The sequence below is a fragment of the Ictidomys tridecemlineatus genome, chromosome 13 (assembly GCF_052094955.1).
Source record: "Ictidomys tridecemlineatus isolate mIctTri1 chromosome 13, mIctTri1.hap1, whole genome shotgun sequence".
NCBI classification, from domain to species: domain Eukaryota; kingdom Metazoa; phylum Chordata; class Mammalia; order Rodentia; family Sciuridae; genus Ictidomys; species Ictidomys tridecemlineatus.
In genome coordinates, this window is record NC_135489.1 from 57563639 (window position 1) to 57581746 (window position 18108).

At 41.3% G+C, this 18108-nt stretch overlaps 1 protein-coding gene across 1 annotated transcript in view; it reads right to left on the reverse strand.

The window, feature by feature from the left end:
- Positions 1-396: 396 nt before the first annotated feature.
- The window catches only part of LOC101966941 (spermatogenesis-associated protein 31E1), a 34800-nt gene continuing 17088 nt past the window's right edge, over positions 397-18108 (reverse strand). The window contains exons 2-5 of the mRNA XM_078029816.1: positions 9421-9478; positions 8734-8794; positions 4792-8479; positions 397-534 (exon numbers count right to left, since the gene is read on the reverse strand). Coding sequence (XP_077885942.1) covers positions 397-534; positions 4792-8479; positions 8734-8794; positions 9421-9478 — 3945 coding nt within the window. The remainder of the gene's footprint in view (positions 535-4791; positions 8480-8733; positions 8795-9420; positions 9479-18108) is intronic.

Below are 18108 nucleotides of genomic sequence, written 5' to 3' on the forward strand. Positions count from 1 at the left end.
AGTGAAAGTTAAACTTCAATAGAATTTTGGGATTCATGTCTATACACACAGTATAAAGATGGCCTTAGCCTAAGCAACTTCATTTTAAAACTCCATATTAAAATAAAACTGGAGTTCCTGCCAGGCATGCCTTCAGAGCCCTTCAATATTGTCATCAGGTATAGCCTAATAAAATAAGTCATTTTCCACAACCCTGATAAAACTCAGAGTGAAGTCACTTCAACTTATAAAAGTCAGAAGAGAGAGATCAGGGCAGAAAACACCAGACCCTAGAATATCCTAACCCTAGAATGAAAGACATCACTAAGACACCCAGTAAGGAGCTGAGAGGGACTGAAAGGGCAAGCAGAAACCCCCAAATTTAGTATATAAATGATGTAACAAATGAACAGACATTCAGCCAACTGACACTGATGCCCCCATGCTGGAGAGCCTGAGGAGGACATGTGGACTGACATCCCAACTCTTCTCATCATCTACCTGATCTTCTACATTGTCCTTACCACTCTCCAACTCTACAGCCACATCTTGACCCTGATGAGAACAGCAGTTTCTCCTTATGACCCTCTTCTCAACTAGCCTTCAGCTTCACCCAATGAGAAGCCTCCATAGATTCCTGACCTGCTTATTGTGGGGTCTGAGTGAATGTGCATCTGCTGGACTTAAGGACCAGGACTTGAGACTCGAAATCTGGCACTTGAGCTTAGCAAGCAGAGGGAGTGTCTGTGGATTAAGTATGTTTTTAGTGATTAGAAATGACCTAGAATTGTTTGTTTTGAATTTATCATGTCTATTTCAGTGCCCAGAATTAAGGACTGTCATTTTCTTAAGAACTTGTAGAATGGCTGGAGTTGTAGTTCAGAAGTAGAGCACTTGCCTAGCACATGCAAGGCCCTGGGTTCAATAATCAGCATCACACAAAAATTAAATAAAATAAAGTTATTGTGTCCAACTACAACTAAAACAAAATATTGAAAAAAAATGAACCTATAGCATGAAATTGTATTGAGTGATTTGAGTGAATAAAGCATTGAAAATGGCACTAGTGCATCTACATTCTTTATTTCTTCTCTCAACTGCATATGTCGCACCTTTGCCTATCACATCATACATATGCACACATATCACACATACACAGAATCCCCCAAATATAATCCCCCACTCCCACACACCCTTTTACAAATAAATCCAGTGTTCTCAAATCTAAGAATGTGTTGTGGCATGTTTGAAATAAATCACTGTATAAGTCTTGGAGCAAGACATGGAACCTGTATTCACCAGTGGGTCAGAAGGACATTAGGCAAGTCATCTCCTTGTAGAAGACCTTGTAGCAACCTTTGGCCCCTTTTAGAAGGTAGAGTACATTCTTATAGAAAAAAACCAACCAACCAAAGAAACAAAAATACACTAGTGAGTCAAAAACATAGCAACTAAGGGAGTGGGTCAGAATGAACCAGTACAGGGCATAGTGGAAAAAAAAATGAGAATAAAAAGAGAACAATTACAGTATATAAGAATAACAGCAGTATTTTCCAAGGCTGTGCATTTCTAAGCAGGGTATGCTAACAATGGACTGGGTCTCTTTCTCCTTTTATTGCTCTGCTTCCAGGGTAATCCATAATTTCCACCACAACCCTTTGTGCAGGTGAAGGTGAATTAGAGTGAGTCAGTTGTATTTCTGCTGGTTCACCTTGCTCCCAAGTGCTTTTGCTAAGTACCCATATCATCATTTTTCCAACCTAAAAACTCAGTAATTTTGAGTTCAAGACTTGTCCTCAACAAAACAAAAAATGCAGTCCTCTATGCCATTTTGATGGTTGATTACTAAAATTATACAAAATAAAACATCTATCTCATCAGGAATTTGGATATAGTTCAGTGGTAGGACATTTGTCTAATATGAGCAGTTTCCATCTGAATATAAGTTCTGGTGCAGTTTTCCAGGAAAGACAATCAGGCAAGTGACAGGGACACCCTGCAGAGTCCCCACCAGAGACCTCCACAGAGCCACCAACAAAGACCAACACTGAGACTTCCAGAGAGTTCCATAAAGCCCTCTTGGTGAGACCTCCAGAGACCTACAAGAACTCCATAGACACTACTATTTGGTTTTCTTCCCATCACCACCAAAATATTTTGTTATCTGTTATGAGATGTTGGCAGAAATTTACTCATTTTTGAAGTTTGTGATTCCTTAAATTGTGGGTCAGTACTCAAGCTAATGAAAAATTAGGAAATAATTTACAGATCCATAGGAAAGGATTTTTCAGATTTGCATGTGGAAACTGTAACACTTTTTCAGAAGAAAAATGACACTATTCAAATACACAAATATGTGGGCATTCCAAGGAGGTAGCTTCAGCTGAAGATTCCTTCCTGGGTTTCCACTTTGTGAAGAACTTTGAGATGCAATACAAAAGACCTATTCTTGTGTGGCTGCACAGGCTCCTAAGAATGGATATGAGTTCTCTGTGGGAAGTTTGTCTTCTGAGTATGTTGTCTCTGTATGAGGTTTCTCTCCAAGTGTCTTTGAAAATTGTTCTTGATGTGGTTCTGTGTTGGAAATCTCTTGGAGGATCTCATTTGGTGTCTATGAATATCTCTTAGTCAGAGGGCTTTTGGGGGCTTCTTTTTGAGCCTCTTTCATGGTTTCAGTGAGAGTATCTATGGAGATCTCTGTGGAAAACTCTGAAGATCTTCTGGAGTCTCTGGAGGTCTCAGTGTGGATCTGTGTGGAGGTCTCCAGGGTGTCTTTGTGGGATCTCCCTCTCACTAACCTTTCATAAAGCAGCAGGACCAGTAGTCACGGGATTTACTCTTTGCTGTTTCAGGCTGGTTTATCAATGTGGCCATCTGTAACACTCATCCTTTTAGAAGACCTAGGATGTGGGTCAAAAGAGGTCTTTGGAACCCATCCAAACTGGCCTCCTAGTCCCACATTCAGGGTCCTGACAGGTATGGAGACAGAACCTATAAGTGTATTCTATTCCTGGTGGCACTTCCTGGCACAGGACTCTCCACCGTGGAATGAATATGGCCACGATGGTGGAGTCCATTTCCCACCACACACAGGCTTGTGGAATAGTATGGAATGGCCCAGGGAAATGATCACTCCTCTGTTTTAAAGCCATCCTAGTTTTCTGTGTTGATGACCCCTGAAAGAGGAAACCTCTAATACAAGAAGAGTGAGGCTCAGCAGAAATGAATATTTATCTCCTTCCAGTCTAGAAGGCTCACACATTTTGGATAGGTTACTTTCCTTTGTATATACAAATTCTGTCAAATCATTTCTTCGCCCATTTGTCTCTGGACAAGCAAATTCTAGAAGCCTGGAGAGAACTGCTTTGAAACCCTATGCCATGACCTTGACCTTTTTAGATACCCCACTTTGTCCATTGAAGCAGTGCTAAGGCCAGGTACATGTGTCAAGGTCCCCAGGCTGAGTCACAGCCAGAGTTCCCTAGTCCTGGGTACTCCACCAAATATCAGGTCATCTCTTCTGGATTTTAAGAGGCAAAGATGGGCAGAAGCAGACTTACTAAATTTACTCTTAGGAATTTAACCTTCCTTGCTTGAAGGCTTTGCATTATTTCTATTGTGTATTAGAGCTAAAGGGCTTTCCCCAGGCCTGTAGTCTGGAAACCACAGTAGACAGGCCCTGGAATTGGTCTAGGCTGAACCAGTGAACACCTCAGACAATCTGGTCTCCTCATGCTAGTCTGGTAGCTAGCATGGGAAGGCAGTGGCTTCCTATTCATGGCACTCCATGGCATCCAATTATGCTCTTCCTTCTGTCTTGGCTCTAAACATCAATTATTCTACACATTCCACTTTATATCTACCATGAACTACTATCAGTCAGATAGTATATGCAGAGTCCCTTCTAGAGGAGAAGAGAGGTGACCATGCGCAGGGGCTATGCAGCACTCAACATCACTTTGTGGCCCCCACCTAGATGCAGAGTTGCAAGTTCTATCTTGGCTGCTGCTCTTGAAAATGTTGGAATCAGATGTGGAGTTGAGTGACACTGCCATGTTATTAAGGCTGAGCTAAGAGGGGTTGACAGTCCCATTTATATTCCAAACTATATTCTATCAGGGAGAGAAGGGGCTCCCACATCAAACATACTTCTTTCCCCACTAGAAAATCTAAGGAACAAGGTTTTCCTAACTTTAAGACCAACACACTAGTTCCCCCCCCCAACATTCCCATGCCTACTTTGTCATATTTGAGGTTACTGGACTCTGTCACTTTTATACACCCATTCCCAAAGTTTTATACAGTTACAGAGAGAGGAAAAGCAAGGGAAAGTTTGATAGAGTCAGACTGTGGAGTGGAGTCTTCACAAGATTGCCTCATCCTGAGAGGGCTCAAGGCATTCTATTGTTTGTTTCTGTGATGACTGAATGAGGAATCCTTCAGGCACAATGAGAGAATTTGAGATGAGGGTGGGTCCTCTGAATGTCCTGTCCCTTCCAGAAGCCACTCTGAGAAAGAGTAAACACCAACCCCCTTCATACCCCACTGGAGTACACACAAAAAATATCAATTTATCTGATGAGAAAAGGAAAAAAACAATTTATTAGGAAGCAATTGAAATCCCAGAAGGGAAGAAGACATTAGTCTTTAGAGAAGGGGTTCACATGATGACAGTTTTTCTTCCCCTTGAATTCATTTTTTTCTGAAAGTTTTTTCACCAGGAAACTCATGGTAAACAAGACCTGGTTGACCATGCACATCACCATTTTGAAAAAAACAAGTTGGGTAATGATGGTGGCTCAATGTGCTTACCCCAATTGGCCTGAGTTGGAAGGGGGTGGCTGGAGGCTCAACATTCCTAGGCTTGCAGGTCCAGTTATTGTCTTCTGCCCACTTGTTCTTGGGGCTGTGGTCCTTTGGTTTTGCTTGGGGACCAGAGGCAATGTCTATAAACATTTGTCTTCTCTCTGGGTAGGAAGAACCCTTGGGTTGACAGGATTGCCTACCCAGTAGCATCTGGGGTTCTTCTTTATGCCCATATATCTCTGTTGAAATACTTCTACGTTGAAGTATCAGCTTGTCCATAAGGGTCTGTCCAACAACTCTCATGAGGGCCTGGGGTTCAAGCACCCTAATCTCCTTGAATATTTGGCTTGTGGCTGATTTCTGGGTATGGGTGGTAGCTGACAGGAGGTTGACTTTATTCAGGGAATTTTCCTTCCCTTTTCCTTTTTGATGATTGTTAAAAGACTGCACAAAGTCCTTCATTTTGATATTACAATAGCTTATTGGAGGATTCTGTTCCTTCTCTGGAAAGCAAGAGAAGGACTTTGTTGAAGTAGTGTCTATGTCCTTGACTTTGTCAGAAGGGCTCAACCCACACTCTAGGGAACTTCCTTCCTCCTCTCTTGGTCTGGACCTCCGAAAGCTCTCTTGGCTTTTATTTAGACAAATCATTTCAGTGTCATTCTTTCCAGGAACCTCAATATTTGTGACTTTGGATTCCTCCTGCTCCTGGCTGCTCCCTGCTTTCATTACAGCATTACATAGAGCTTGGGATATTGACTTGTGAATCCTGCAAAAGCTCTTTGAGTTGGACAGGGACACCCCAGAATGTGAAATGTCTGTGGTGGAGAGCTCATTAGTGAGGCAATCTTGCTGGACTCCAGTGAACTGGTCTTGGTGTTGCTCCTCTGACTCAAACTCCACTTTGACCTGAAAACCACTACCTATCTTTGTATTCAGGTTTTGGTCTCCTGGATCTTGTGAAATAGATATTCTAGACGGGGAGGGGCTTTTCATGTTTCCCAGAGACCCTACATTCTTCAGATTCACATTGATGGTTTGGGAGTTTGCCATCACAGAGGCTTCCACTGTCACTTCCCATTCAGATGATTTCTTCTTCTCCAACTCTGTCTCCTTTGTCTTTGTAGCTGTTGAGGATTGGGTCCCTACCTTAATTTCCAGCATTGTCGCACCAGGATATGGGTCTCCTGAGGCCACATCTTTACTCTGTTTCAGTGGCTCATAACTGGCCATATCCAGGCTTAGACTGGGCTCCAGGCTAGCTTTCCCAATACCTCTAAAAACTGTACTCTGTTGGTTCATGTCCAGATGGCTATAGGTATCAGAAGACATGTAGGCATTTGAAGTCATATGCCTGCCACCCATTGGGGTTCCTTGCAGGGTCTTCTGAGCTTCTGAATGTGAGAGTGCAGGAAGGGGGTTATGTAAAGTGGGAAATAAAATTTTTCTTATTACCCTCTTTCTCTGACCTTTCTGAGGAAGTTCTTCCAGGAGACTGCCAATTTTGGCAATGGAAATGGCCCTGTAGTCACTGTAGGCTGAGGAGGAAAAGGCAGGCTGTGGAAGGGGTGAGGTTTGAGCCTCACTTAAGGTGTAATTAAGGGGATCAAAAGCCTGGAGGGATGGACTCCACCTGCGCCTCACCCGAGACCTCATAATATCTGTTTCTAGCTTCAGGTGAGTTCCAGGGTCAAGAAAGGAAAGCTGCTGAACAGTGTTTACATAGGATTGCTGGTACTTGGAGGAGGCTAGATAGATGGGTTTTCTGTGCATGTAGGACTTTGGAAAAGCATAGTTGGCAGCAAGCCAGGATCCACGTACACACACAGGGATCATGCCCTCCTTTATCTGCACTGACTTTCTGCTTAGATGGTCTTGCAGGACTTTTTCCACAATTTTCTTGTCTAGGCCTGTAGATAAGTCACTTTCTGGAATACCCTTCCTGTTCCTCCTCAAGTAACTTTCTGAAACCTCCTTATTGTCATTTTGAATCTTCCCCAAGGTGCTTCCTGAGCTCCAGGATATATCTACTGACTGCTTCTGTAGTTCTGGTTCTAGATCCTTGTTTGGGAAATCTAGTTTGAAGGTTACAGAGCCCATTGTAGAGAGTCTTTCAGTGTGCTTAGTCTCCATCTTCTTCAGATCATGACCAGCAAGTGTTGACTGGCTGGGCTGCTCCATATTCTGCAGATCATTATCAGTAAGTGCTGACTGGCTGGACTGTGAGGGGCCAGAGTCATCATTTTTGTGGCATTGACTCTTCCCTGGATATTGATCCTGAGGCTCTATCTGTTCCTGAGATTCGAGAAATCTACAGTGAGGGCCTAGCTGTGGTTGATCACTGATTAACTTTTCTTGAATATGTTGCTCAAGTCTATTCTCTAGTTCCTGGCTGGCAGAATCCCCAGCAGCTATTGAGACAGAGTTGGAAATTTGGGAAGCCCATCTTCCCCGAGGAAGGTTGAGAGCTGGCTGGTAAAGGTCTTCCAGAGTCTTTTGGATCTCAGAGAATAAGATTTCCCTTTGGTTCTGCAAGGGACATTCTGAATGTTGTTCTTCAGTTGGGAAGAAAGTCTGTTCCTTCTTTTCAGATTTAGAACAAGTTGTTGTGCCAGGCTGAATCTGGGATGAAGAAGGTGGTAGGTTTGGAAAAGTGTATGAAGTGCTAAACAGGGTCTGACCCTGAGCCACAGATGGGGACAAGTTTTGTGCCAAAAGTTGGGATTGGGCCTCCTCCTGGGAAAAGAGCTCCTCCTGAGAAATCTGTGCAGTTTCTTCATCCTGATGTTGAACTGAGAGAGATTCTGAGACTATGTTGAATGCTACATGTTTACATTGTGCAGTAGAGGACCTCTTAGAGACCCAAGCAGTAGCCACCAGGGACTCACTGTGCAGAGAGGGCAGGCCCCAGAACAGCTGGCTGTATTTTTTCTCTAAAGTACTCCCCAAGTCCTTGTGGTAAGAGAAATCCTGAGAATCATGAAGCTGCTCTGGTTTGTCTTTTGTGTTCCCGAAGATTTGTGCAGTGGTGTCTCTCTTGCTACCCATTAATTCCAACATGTTTCCCAGAGAATACATGGTGTAATCTGGACTCATTTGTTTGAAAGAGGACCCATTTTTAATATTTTCCTTCCACACTTTTAGTTCTGCTCTTTTGGTGATTGGCATTTCTAGGAGTGTCTGTACATCAGAGTTGATGAAAGAGAGGCCTCCAGACTCTACTTGCCATCGTGTGGGGTCTACTGAGATTGTGGGGTCTGATGGATGGTGAAAAATATGTTCTTGCTTGGATTTTCCATATACCCAGGTAGAGAAAAATAAGAGCTTGGCAGTTGCCCACCACCAGGAGAGGAACAAAATTGAATAGCTTACGCAGTCTAGGCCTGAGATGGTGGTGATCAGGGATGCCCAGTATGAGTGACCTACAAGAGAGCTCTGTGGAACAATGTCCAGTGTGTTTCTATTCAAGTCAGACTTGTCTTCATGTTCTTCTGATAAGGATGAGGCCCAAGGCAGAGTGTGTTTGGTCAGAGGAGCTAGAGAACCTAATGAGGGTATGATGTTAGAAGGATCTTCTAAATGTTGATGAGGTAGCTCTTGAACTCCAGCAGGCTCTTGGATGAACACCTCACTTGCAACGTCTTCATTTACCAGTAGAGGAGAACTGTCCTTGTCCCAGAGCTTACCTAGGAGACTACAGGAGACAAGAGGCACAAGTTAGAGCCAGGAGCAATAAGGACCAAGAGGCTGGGCAGGGGTGAAAACTTTTGGCCTATGGACCCTCCACTGCACCTACACCATCTTCACCAAACTCTTCCTATTCCTACCACCAGGGCTTCAATCACATTCCACTATAACCTGGAGTACACATACTAAGTCAGTCTTGAGCCTCAGGATCACATTACAGATGCTGATGGGAAAACACTAGAGAACTGGAAAGCTCCTCACCTTTGCAGAAGTAAAATCAGATTCTGAATCTCCATCAGATTCATCCGGTGATTGCCTAAACCTGGAAATGGTAAATAAATTATGGTAGAGAAAGGAGAATCCCAGATTTCACAGGATGTTAAGTGCAATGCCCCCTTGGGGTAGATCATGGGAGATGAGACTGGAGGCTAAGCCTCAGTGTCAAGTCCACCAGGAGAGGAACAAATATGAATAGCTTATGCAGTCTAGGCCTGACATGGTGGTGATCAGGGATGCACTTGTACAGCATGAGAGGCATATAAAGACTCTGGGAGAAGCCATGTTTTTATCATTTGCAGGTTGTTTTTACCTCCAATAACCTGCATGATCCTCACAACCACCTTATAGGGAGAATGCATTGGTTACCTCAAAGAGAAATTGGCCTTAACAGAATGAAACAGCTTGACCACAGGTGGACCTGAATGTCCCACCTCCATATCTAGGCACTACTGCTCAAGTGCTGTCCACATCACCCTACTGGACATCACCCACCCTTCATCCACCACACCTTCTAAGCACGGAATCTGAGAAGTGTCTTTGGTATGATGAATTCCTTACCAACATCTTCCCTCTCAGGTCTCTGCAACCAACTTCCTCTGGAACATGGCTCTGAACTCTTGGAGAAAGGGGACAATATACCATCTCTGGGATAAAAGGGCAAGGTGTTACCTTTCAGAGTTCCACTCTTCTTCCTGCACTTGTACAGCACCTTCTTCACCTTCACATGCTGACAGACAATATAGAAAAAGTGGCTGAGTCTCAGTTCTCCCTGTGTTCTCGTAGACTAGCTGTAGACATTTCATGTTTCTGAACAGCAGGACTTCTTCAGTTAGCTAGTGGAAACCCTTTTATTCAGAAAACATTTTTAAAGTGGCAAAATACTTCATTTTTTTTCCTTTGGAAAGCACAAAAGTGGATTTTCTGAATAAATTACACTATGAATGTTGTCATTCACTTATCTTCTGCTTAAGAATGGACTCATTTCCACAGGCTCTTCTCAGCTGCCAGGCAAAGTTCTGCTTCCTAAGACCAGAGGTGACCTGAGAGCCAGGGATGGAGGCCCTCATACCCACTTCATCTCAAAACAGAGGAAAGGCATTTTCCAGAGATACTTACCAGCAGAAGCCGATGGAGCAATTCTCGGGACCTGTCCTTTCCAGAGGTACCAAGCACTCTCAGGAGTCCAGACCTCTCTATGTGGTCTAAGACTTCCAGATAGGAGAAATCCTAGTGCACACTATCTCCTGCTCTGCCCTGCTTACCCCAGAATCATTCTCTATTCTGTCCTGAAATTTCTCTTTTCTGAAGTATGTCTACCTATTTTGGAAAAGTGAAAAGAAAAGTAGACAAAAGAGAACATTTTTTTTGTTGTTGTTGTTGGGTGTGACCTGAGGATTTCTTACCTTCCAGAGTTTTTCTTTTTTCCTTGGTGGTGGGAAGGATGGATTACCCTGGAGGTGAGGAAATAAAAGGAGATAGATCCCCAGTCCAACCACAAAGGCAAGGATCATATCCATTGCCCAGGTTGTAAAGCGGGGGTTCACCCATGTGGTGTTAATGCTATTTAGAGGAAAGAGAGGATTCTCCATCATCTCAATTGCACTGTGTCACTTGGACAAATGAGTCCTGAAACACATCTTCAGCAATGTAAAGTAGGGCCCAGGCCTATGTCACAGAGCTGTGCCCTCTCATCACAAAGGAATCCTGTCATTTGGGGAAGGACAACAAGAAAAGTGAGCACCACCCCTTTGCTCCACCCTTCAGCCAGCATGTCCTCTACTCTCCTGGCCTTCTAATTCCTTCCTTCCAATTCCACTTGCTCACCCTGTCAGAGAAGATCTCAGTCAATTCAATACTCTTTTCTCCTGGAACATAGATATCCCCTCCTTCCTTTTAGGTTTCTGAGCTTCATCAATTTCATACTGTTTGAAAATTCTTATTATCTATGAAATTTTATTTCTCCAGATCACTTCTTTATTTTCAGGATCTCTTCTCTTTGAAATTTCAACTCTTCCATACAATATGTTCTTGCCTTGTTCAATTCAGCATAGAACTGAAATTTCTCTTATGCTTATTTAGTTATGCTAACTTGATTTTATTATTATTATTATTATTAGTTGTTGTTCAAAACATTACATAGCTCTTGACATATCATATTTGATACATTTGATTCAAGTGGGTTGTGAATTCCCATTTTTACCCCGTACACAGATTGCAGAATCACATCCGTTATACATCCACAATTTTTACATACTGCCATACTAGTGTCTGTTGTATTCTGCTGCCTTTCCTATCCTCTACTATCCCCCCTCCCCTCCCCTCCCCTCCTCTCCCATCTTCTCTCTCTACCTCATCTACTGTAGTTCATTTCTCTCCCTTGTTTTTTCCCCTTTCCCCTCACTTCCCCTTATACGTAATTTTGTATAATGATGGGGATCTCCTTCCATTTCCATGTAATTTTCCTTTTCTCTTCCTTTCCCTCCCACCTCTCATCCCTATTAAATGTTAATCTTCTTCTCATGCTCTTCCTCCCTGCTATGTTCTTAGTTGCTCTGCTTATATAAAAGAAAAAATTTGGCATATTTTTAGGGATTGACTAGCTTCACTTAATATAATCTGCTCTAGTGCCATCCATTTCACTGCAAATGCCATGATTTTGTCATTTTTTAGTGCTGAGTAATACTCCATTGTGTATAAATGCCACATTTTTTTATACATTCATCTACTGAAGGGCATCTAGGTTTGTTTCACAGTCTAGCTATTGTGAATTGTACTGCTATGAACATCCATGTAGCAGTATCCCTATAATATGCTCTTTTAAGGTCTGTAGGGAATAGTCCAAGAAGGGGAATAGCTGGGTCAAATAGTGGTTCCATTTCCAGCTTTCCAAGGAATCTCTATACTGCTTTCCAAATTGGCCACACCAATTTGCAGTCCCACCAGCAATGTACAAGTGTACCCTTTTCCCTACATCCTCACCAGCACTTGTTGTTGACTTCATAATGGCTGCCAATCTTACTGGAGTGAGATGGAATCTTAGGGTGGTTTTGATTTGCATTTCTCTGAGTGCTAGAGATGGTGAGCTTTTTTTCATGTACTTGATGATTGTTTGTATTTCCTCCTCTGAGAAGTGTCTGTTCAGGTCCTTGGCCCATTTATTGATTGGGTTATTTGTTTTATTATTATTTAATTTTTTGAGTTTTTGTATACTCTGGATATTAGGGCTCTGTCTGAAGTGTGAGGAGTAAAAATTTGTTCCCAGGATGTAGGCTCCCTATTTACCTCTCTTATTGTTTCTCCTGCTGTGAAAAAAAAAACTTTTTAGTTTGAGTAAGTCCTATTTGTTGATTCTAGTTATTAACTCTTGTGCTATGGGTGTCCTATTAAGGAACGTGGAGCCCGACCCCACAGTATGTAGATTGGAGCCAACTTTTTCTTCTATCAGATTCAGAGTCTCTGTTTTGATATTAAGCTCCTTGATCCATTTTGAGTTAACTTTTTTGCATGGCAAGAGAAAGGGATTCAGATTCATTTTGTTGCATATGGATTTCCAGTTTTCTCAGCACCATTTGTTGAAGATGCTATCCTTCCTCCATTGTATGCTTTTATACCCTTTGTCAAATACAAGATAGTTGTAATTTTGTGGATTGGTCTCTTTGTCCTCCATTCTGTACCATTGGTCCACCTGCCTGTTTTGGTACCAGTACCATGCTGTTTTTGTTACTATTGCTCTGTAGTATAGTTTGAAATCTGGTAATGCTATACTGCCTGATTCACTCTTTTTGCTTAGTATTGCTTTTGCTATTCTGGGTCTTTTGTTTTTCCATATGAATTTCCTGATTGCTTTATCTATTTCTACAAGAAATGCCATTGGGATTTTGATTGGCATTGCATTAAAACTATAGAAAACTTTTGGTAATATTGCCATTTTGGTGATGATAGTTCTGCCTATCCATGAACAGGGTATATTTTTCCATCTTCTAAGATCTTCTTCTATTTATCTCTTTAGGGTTCTGTAGTTTTCATTATATAAATCTTTCACCTCTTTTGTTAGGTTGATTCCCAAATATTTTATTTTTGGGGGGATATTGTGAATGGGGTAGTTGTCCTCATTTCCATTTCAGAAGATTTAAACTTTCAAATTTTATTTTACTATCTTCATCTAAAGGGTTTAGACAAAAAAACCCCAATTGATACATTATTATTACAACCTTTCAAAACTAAGTATAAAAATTGAAATAAACCCTCAAGGAACATTTTTGTATGCTTCTAGGATTTTTGTTTGTATAATCAGTGTAAGTTAAACTTGAAGAGAAATTTTGGGAACACGTCTACACACACATTGTGAGGATGGTCTTAGCCTAAACAACTCCATTTTAAAACTATGTTAAAATACAACTGGAGTCCCTACCAGACAAGTTTTTAGAGCCTTCTTATATTGTTATCAAGCATGGTGTTCTAAAATAAGTCACTTTCCACAACCTGATAAAACTCGCAGTGAAGTCACTGTCATTTTACTTTGCCCTGATAAGAATCACAGGTGAGAGATCAGGGCAGAAACCACCAGACCAGATGTCCTGACCCAAGAATTAAAGACGTCATTAAGAAACCCAGTCATGTGTGATACGGATTGAAAGGGCAAGCAGAAACCCCCAAATTTAGTATAAATGATGTAGCAAATAAGAGACATTCAACCAACCCACACTGGTGCCCCTATGCTGGAGAGCCTGATGAGGACATGTGGACTGACATCCCAACTCTTTTCATTATCTACCTAATCTTCTGTATCATCCTCACCATTCTCTAACTCTACAGCCACATCTTGACCCTGATGAGAACAGCTATTTCTTCTTATGACCATCTCCTCAACCAATCATCTGTTCCACCCATTATGAAGCCTCCACAGATTCCTGACCTGATCACTGGAGTCTGAGTGAGTATGAATCTGCTGGAATTAAAACCCAAGACTTGAGACTCTGGATCTGACACTGGAGCTTATCAAGCAGAGGGAATGTCTGCAATAAGTCTGTCATGATTAAATATGATTGCAGTGCTTAGAATTGACTTGGAATTGATTATGTCTATTATAGTGCCCAGAATTAAAGATTGTTATTTTCTTGATTAAGAACCTATAGAAGGGCAAGTTTTATGGCTCAGTAGTAGAGGGATCATCTAGCATGTTTGAGGCACTCGGTGGAATCCTTAGCATCACATAAAAGTAAAATACAATGAAGGTATTGTGTCCAAGCACAACTAAAATTAAATACTGAAAGAAAAAATATCCTATAGAGTGAAATTGAATTGAATTATTTGAATGAATAAAGCATTGAAAATAGCATCAGTGCATTTACATTCTTTATTTCTCCCCTCAACTGCATGTGGCACACCTTTGCCCATCACCACACACACACACACACACACACACACACACACACACACACACACACACCAATTTACCCATCTACCCCACACCCACTTTTGCAAAGGGGAAGCATAGAAACAAGGTGACTCTGTTTTATATCAAATTCAGTAAGTTTTCAACTTTCATTTCTATTGAATTTTTTTCTATCCCTTCTCTTTCTGAGGAGTAACTTATATATAGAAGTAAAAGCTGTGGTATGCTCAGGGCTCAGGCTTTAGAAATAATCCCTCTGAGCATTAGTGCCATTAATAAACTGTTGATTCCATATCTCAGTGTCCTGACCCTCCTTTCTCACTAAAATTATGCCAAACTGTTAAAATTATTCCTATCAAAATGTTAGATGAAGGAATCAAAAGTAATTTATATGTACTTTCTGAGAACAACTTGAAGGGGCAGTACTGTTATAGTACCTGCAGGCAGCTTAAATTGAGAATCTACTTTAATTATCAATGTGCACCTTGAGATTTGTCCTTAGGTGAACTATTGTGATTCAAGAGTTCATTTCAGATTATGTGGACAAGTTATCAGTATTTAGGCTTATGTGCCTTTTGTACTGCTGTTCATTTTAAATGGGAAATGGCAAGTGAAGTGCATTTCCACTGGAAGTTTCACCTAGTTTTCAACTGAGCTTTAGAGAATTCAGTTTCATTACAGTACAATTTCCACATTTTTCCTATGTGCATATAGGTGCATGTGCTCACTAAGTACAATATTATTTCTATTAAAAACCCCTGATAAAAGTGCCATACAATTGGATGTGTCCGTGTTTCCATTGAAATTTTAAGCTGAATTTTCAGAGGAGTTCCAGAAGAGGTTCCGACTCAAACACACAATTCGAATCTTTTCTACTAGTCTATGAGATGCAGCACTCATCAAGGTTAAATATCTGCTTCGTGAAAGCAATTTAAAAAAGCAAGTATGAAACAGTATGTACAGGTAGCTTCTGCATGCAGGATAAAACTTAATTCATTTTATAGATCAATTGACTTCTATTACAATTGTACCTAATTGCTCAGCTTCATAAAATTTAAAACCAATACCATATTTCCTGTAGGCTGTACAATGTAAAGATTTTTTGCAAATTAAATAACTAAATTTTGACAAAATATTAAAATTGTATACAAAACAATGATAAAAATGTTGAGTCTCTCTCCCAAAAAAGTGTCAGTCTTTCCAGTATGTCATACAATATTAATAACAAACACCATTTTAATAATGGGTTGCTAAATTATATTATTCTGTTAGCATAAAAAATTCTTTAAACTAACAAAGTATATTTTTATATGCCCCAGTTAAGTCCACCCATGCCATCTGATTACAATATAGTCAACTATCTTTAATTGAATTCTCACTATTAAAAAAATTTGCAGATTTGGTAAGGGATTCTAAGACTAATAGGCTATTGTAGTGCTGTTGTCCATGTCAATGAGTGTTTGTTCACAAAGGAAATGTTCTGTTTTCTTTAGTCAGGGTTGAAATTACTACCAGCTTTTCCCATGACCTGAAAAATCACCTGGAAGAGTTAACCATCTCTAAAATTGAAGGCTTAAAAAATAATGATATTCTGTGTTAAATTTCAGCCCCTCTGTGGGACTACCACAAAGTGAGATTTCAAAGGTATTTTTTAAAAAATTTCCCTGTTGGTTTTGTTTTCTCCTTTGTATGGCTTTTGAGAAGATGAAAAACATGTTTGTCTTTCCTCACTAGCATGCTTTTTCCATTTGGCAAATATTTATCTGCCTACATCCTGTACCTAGTAGAAAAGGCATGTTGGCTTCTCTTAAGTAAATTATTCTGTTAGCATAAAAAAGTCTTTAAACTAATATATTTCTTTGTTTTCAAAGGAATATTTCATGATTTCTATAGTTCTGGTTAGTTAACTTCACCTCTCTCTTTGGCTAGATGATTGCTAATGGAAATATCAGCACAATAAATATGGTGTACAAATAAAAACTAGTGTAAAAACAGAGCGATTAAAGCAACTATAACACATATGGATTTCAAATCAGGATTTTGAATAAAAATATCCTCTTTAAATCTGCAACGTAGGAGTAGATGAAGATCCCACTTGTGAGGGTTCCTATAGGCTTAGAGCCAAAGTTCTTAAAATGCTCACACCACAGGAATGTAGGTTGAATGGTCAAAACCCCTCTAAGTGCCTGGCAGGATCCCACACCTTCTTGCACAGAAAGCACATTAAAATTCCCCAAGTTTGCACTCTCCTTCTCAATGCACCCCTCACAGTGTGTGTTTCTTACTGTCTTTGTCTTACTTCTTACTCTGGGAATGAACCCTTGATGACCTTGTCACAAATGGTCCAGAACTGGTCTCTTCTATTTCTTGTAGAGGATCCTCAGGCTCTGAGCCACATCAAGATCATACTGGTACCCACAAATGAAATCAAATTTTCACCTCTGAGGAAGGTAGAGTCAGGACATCAGGTACCACTTGGCGTGACAGCATGATGTGGTACTACTGCTTGGGCTGGGAGGTATTGATGGGAACTATTGAATTCCATCCTTTCTAGTGTTCTGCACTTGGAGGAAGCTCTCAAATTTTTGTAAAACCCCACTCCAGCAGCCCCAGGGCCTACTAGCTTTGGGAGGCCATCTTGCCCACTGGCACTATTGCAGGAATGAGGCAGAAATGCCTGAAGGAAGACTGAGGTGTGCTGATATTTCACCCTCCAATACCCACTGTAACCTTGAGGGAAACAGGGCTTCCATATACGGGGGCTTGTCCTACCTGTCTCAGGAAAAACACAACTGGAGTTGTGCTCCTGATCTGCCCACTCTATACCCTTGTGCTGGTGATGTTTATTGTCCTCAATAAAAATAACAATGACAAAATCTACCCTGTACAGCCTGTGTTAAGTGAAGGCCTGTGCTAACACTTTATGTGCACTATTTTATTGAGCACTGACCAAATCCTTGGAAGTAGAGATAGAAGGATCCAGAGCTTAGAGATGTGGGGCAACATCTGAGGCCACAGGACCAGCCTTGAGGGCATGCAGTGCTCTTTGCTGTGGCTTGTATAGCTGACAGCTTAAAGGCAGCTCTCTCAGGAGCACTTTAAGCTGGGTGTTTGTAAGTCAAGTTTCAATTTTCATAATGAGGGACTACTGTTGCCTGGATCTTTCACTGCCACCAAAGCCATTGTGGTCCCTAGCCCTGTTCTGGTTTTAAGGTGGCTGATGCTGAGCCATCAGAGAGGAATACTGTGCTCAGAAAGGACCCATATGGCCTAACACCAATGTCTGGTGGGTTGATTCTCTCATCTTCTATGGGTTAAGTGCAAGGAAGACTCCAGCAGCCACAATGGGCTGTGCCCCCACTGTCAGAAAGGACAATGTTTAAATCAGCTTTGCTTACTCTGCAGCCTGTCAGAGAATCCCCTAGGTCTTGTCTTAACTTGGAAAGGCAGATACCATCAGAAGCCATGTCATAGAGATCTCACAGCTTGCTGGTCTTGTGCTTCAGGCTACTTTATTTGCTAACTCATTTTAATTCTCCTGACAACCCTGTGAAAATTAGGCTTATTTTACCTTTTCAGACTTGAGGAAGCTGAGGCTCCCTGTTTCAGACAGCTTTTTCACTCCTATAATGGAACACCTGACAAGAACAATTATTGTGGGGGGAACGTTTTCTGGGGGATCACAATTTCAGAGTTCCTTGCTCATGGCTCCAGTTGAGGCATAATATCATGGTGGAAAGATATGGCAGAGGGAAACAGCTGGGAACATGGCACCAGGTAACAGAGAAAGAGAGGAGATGGTTCTCCTCAACTCGAACAAAATATAAACCTCAAAGATGCACCCCTAGTTACACACTTCCTCTAGCCATGCCCTCCTTGACTAGAATTAATCCTTACCAGTGGGTTATTGCACTGATTAGACACAGGTCTCATAACCCAATGCTTTCACCTCCATACTTTCT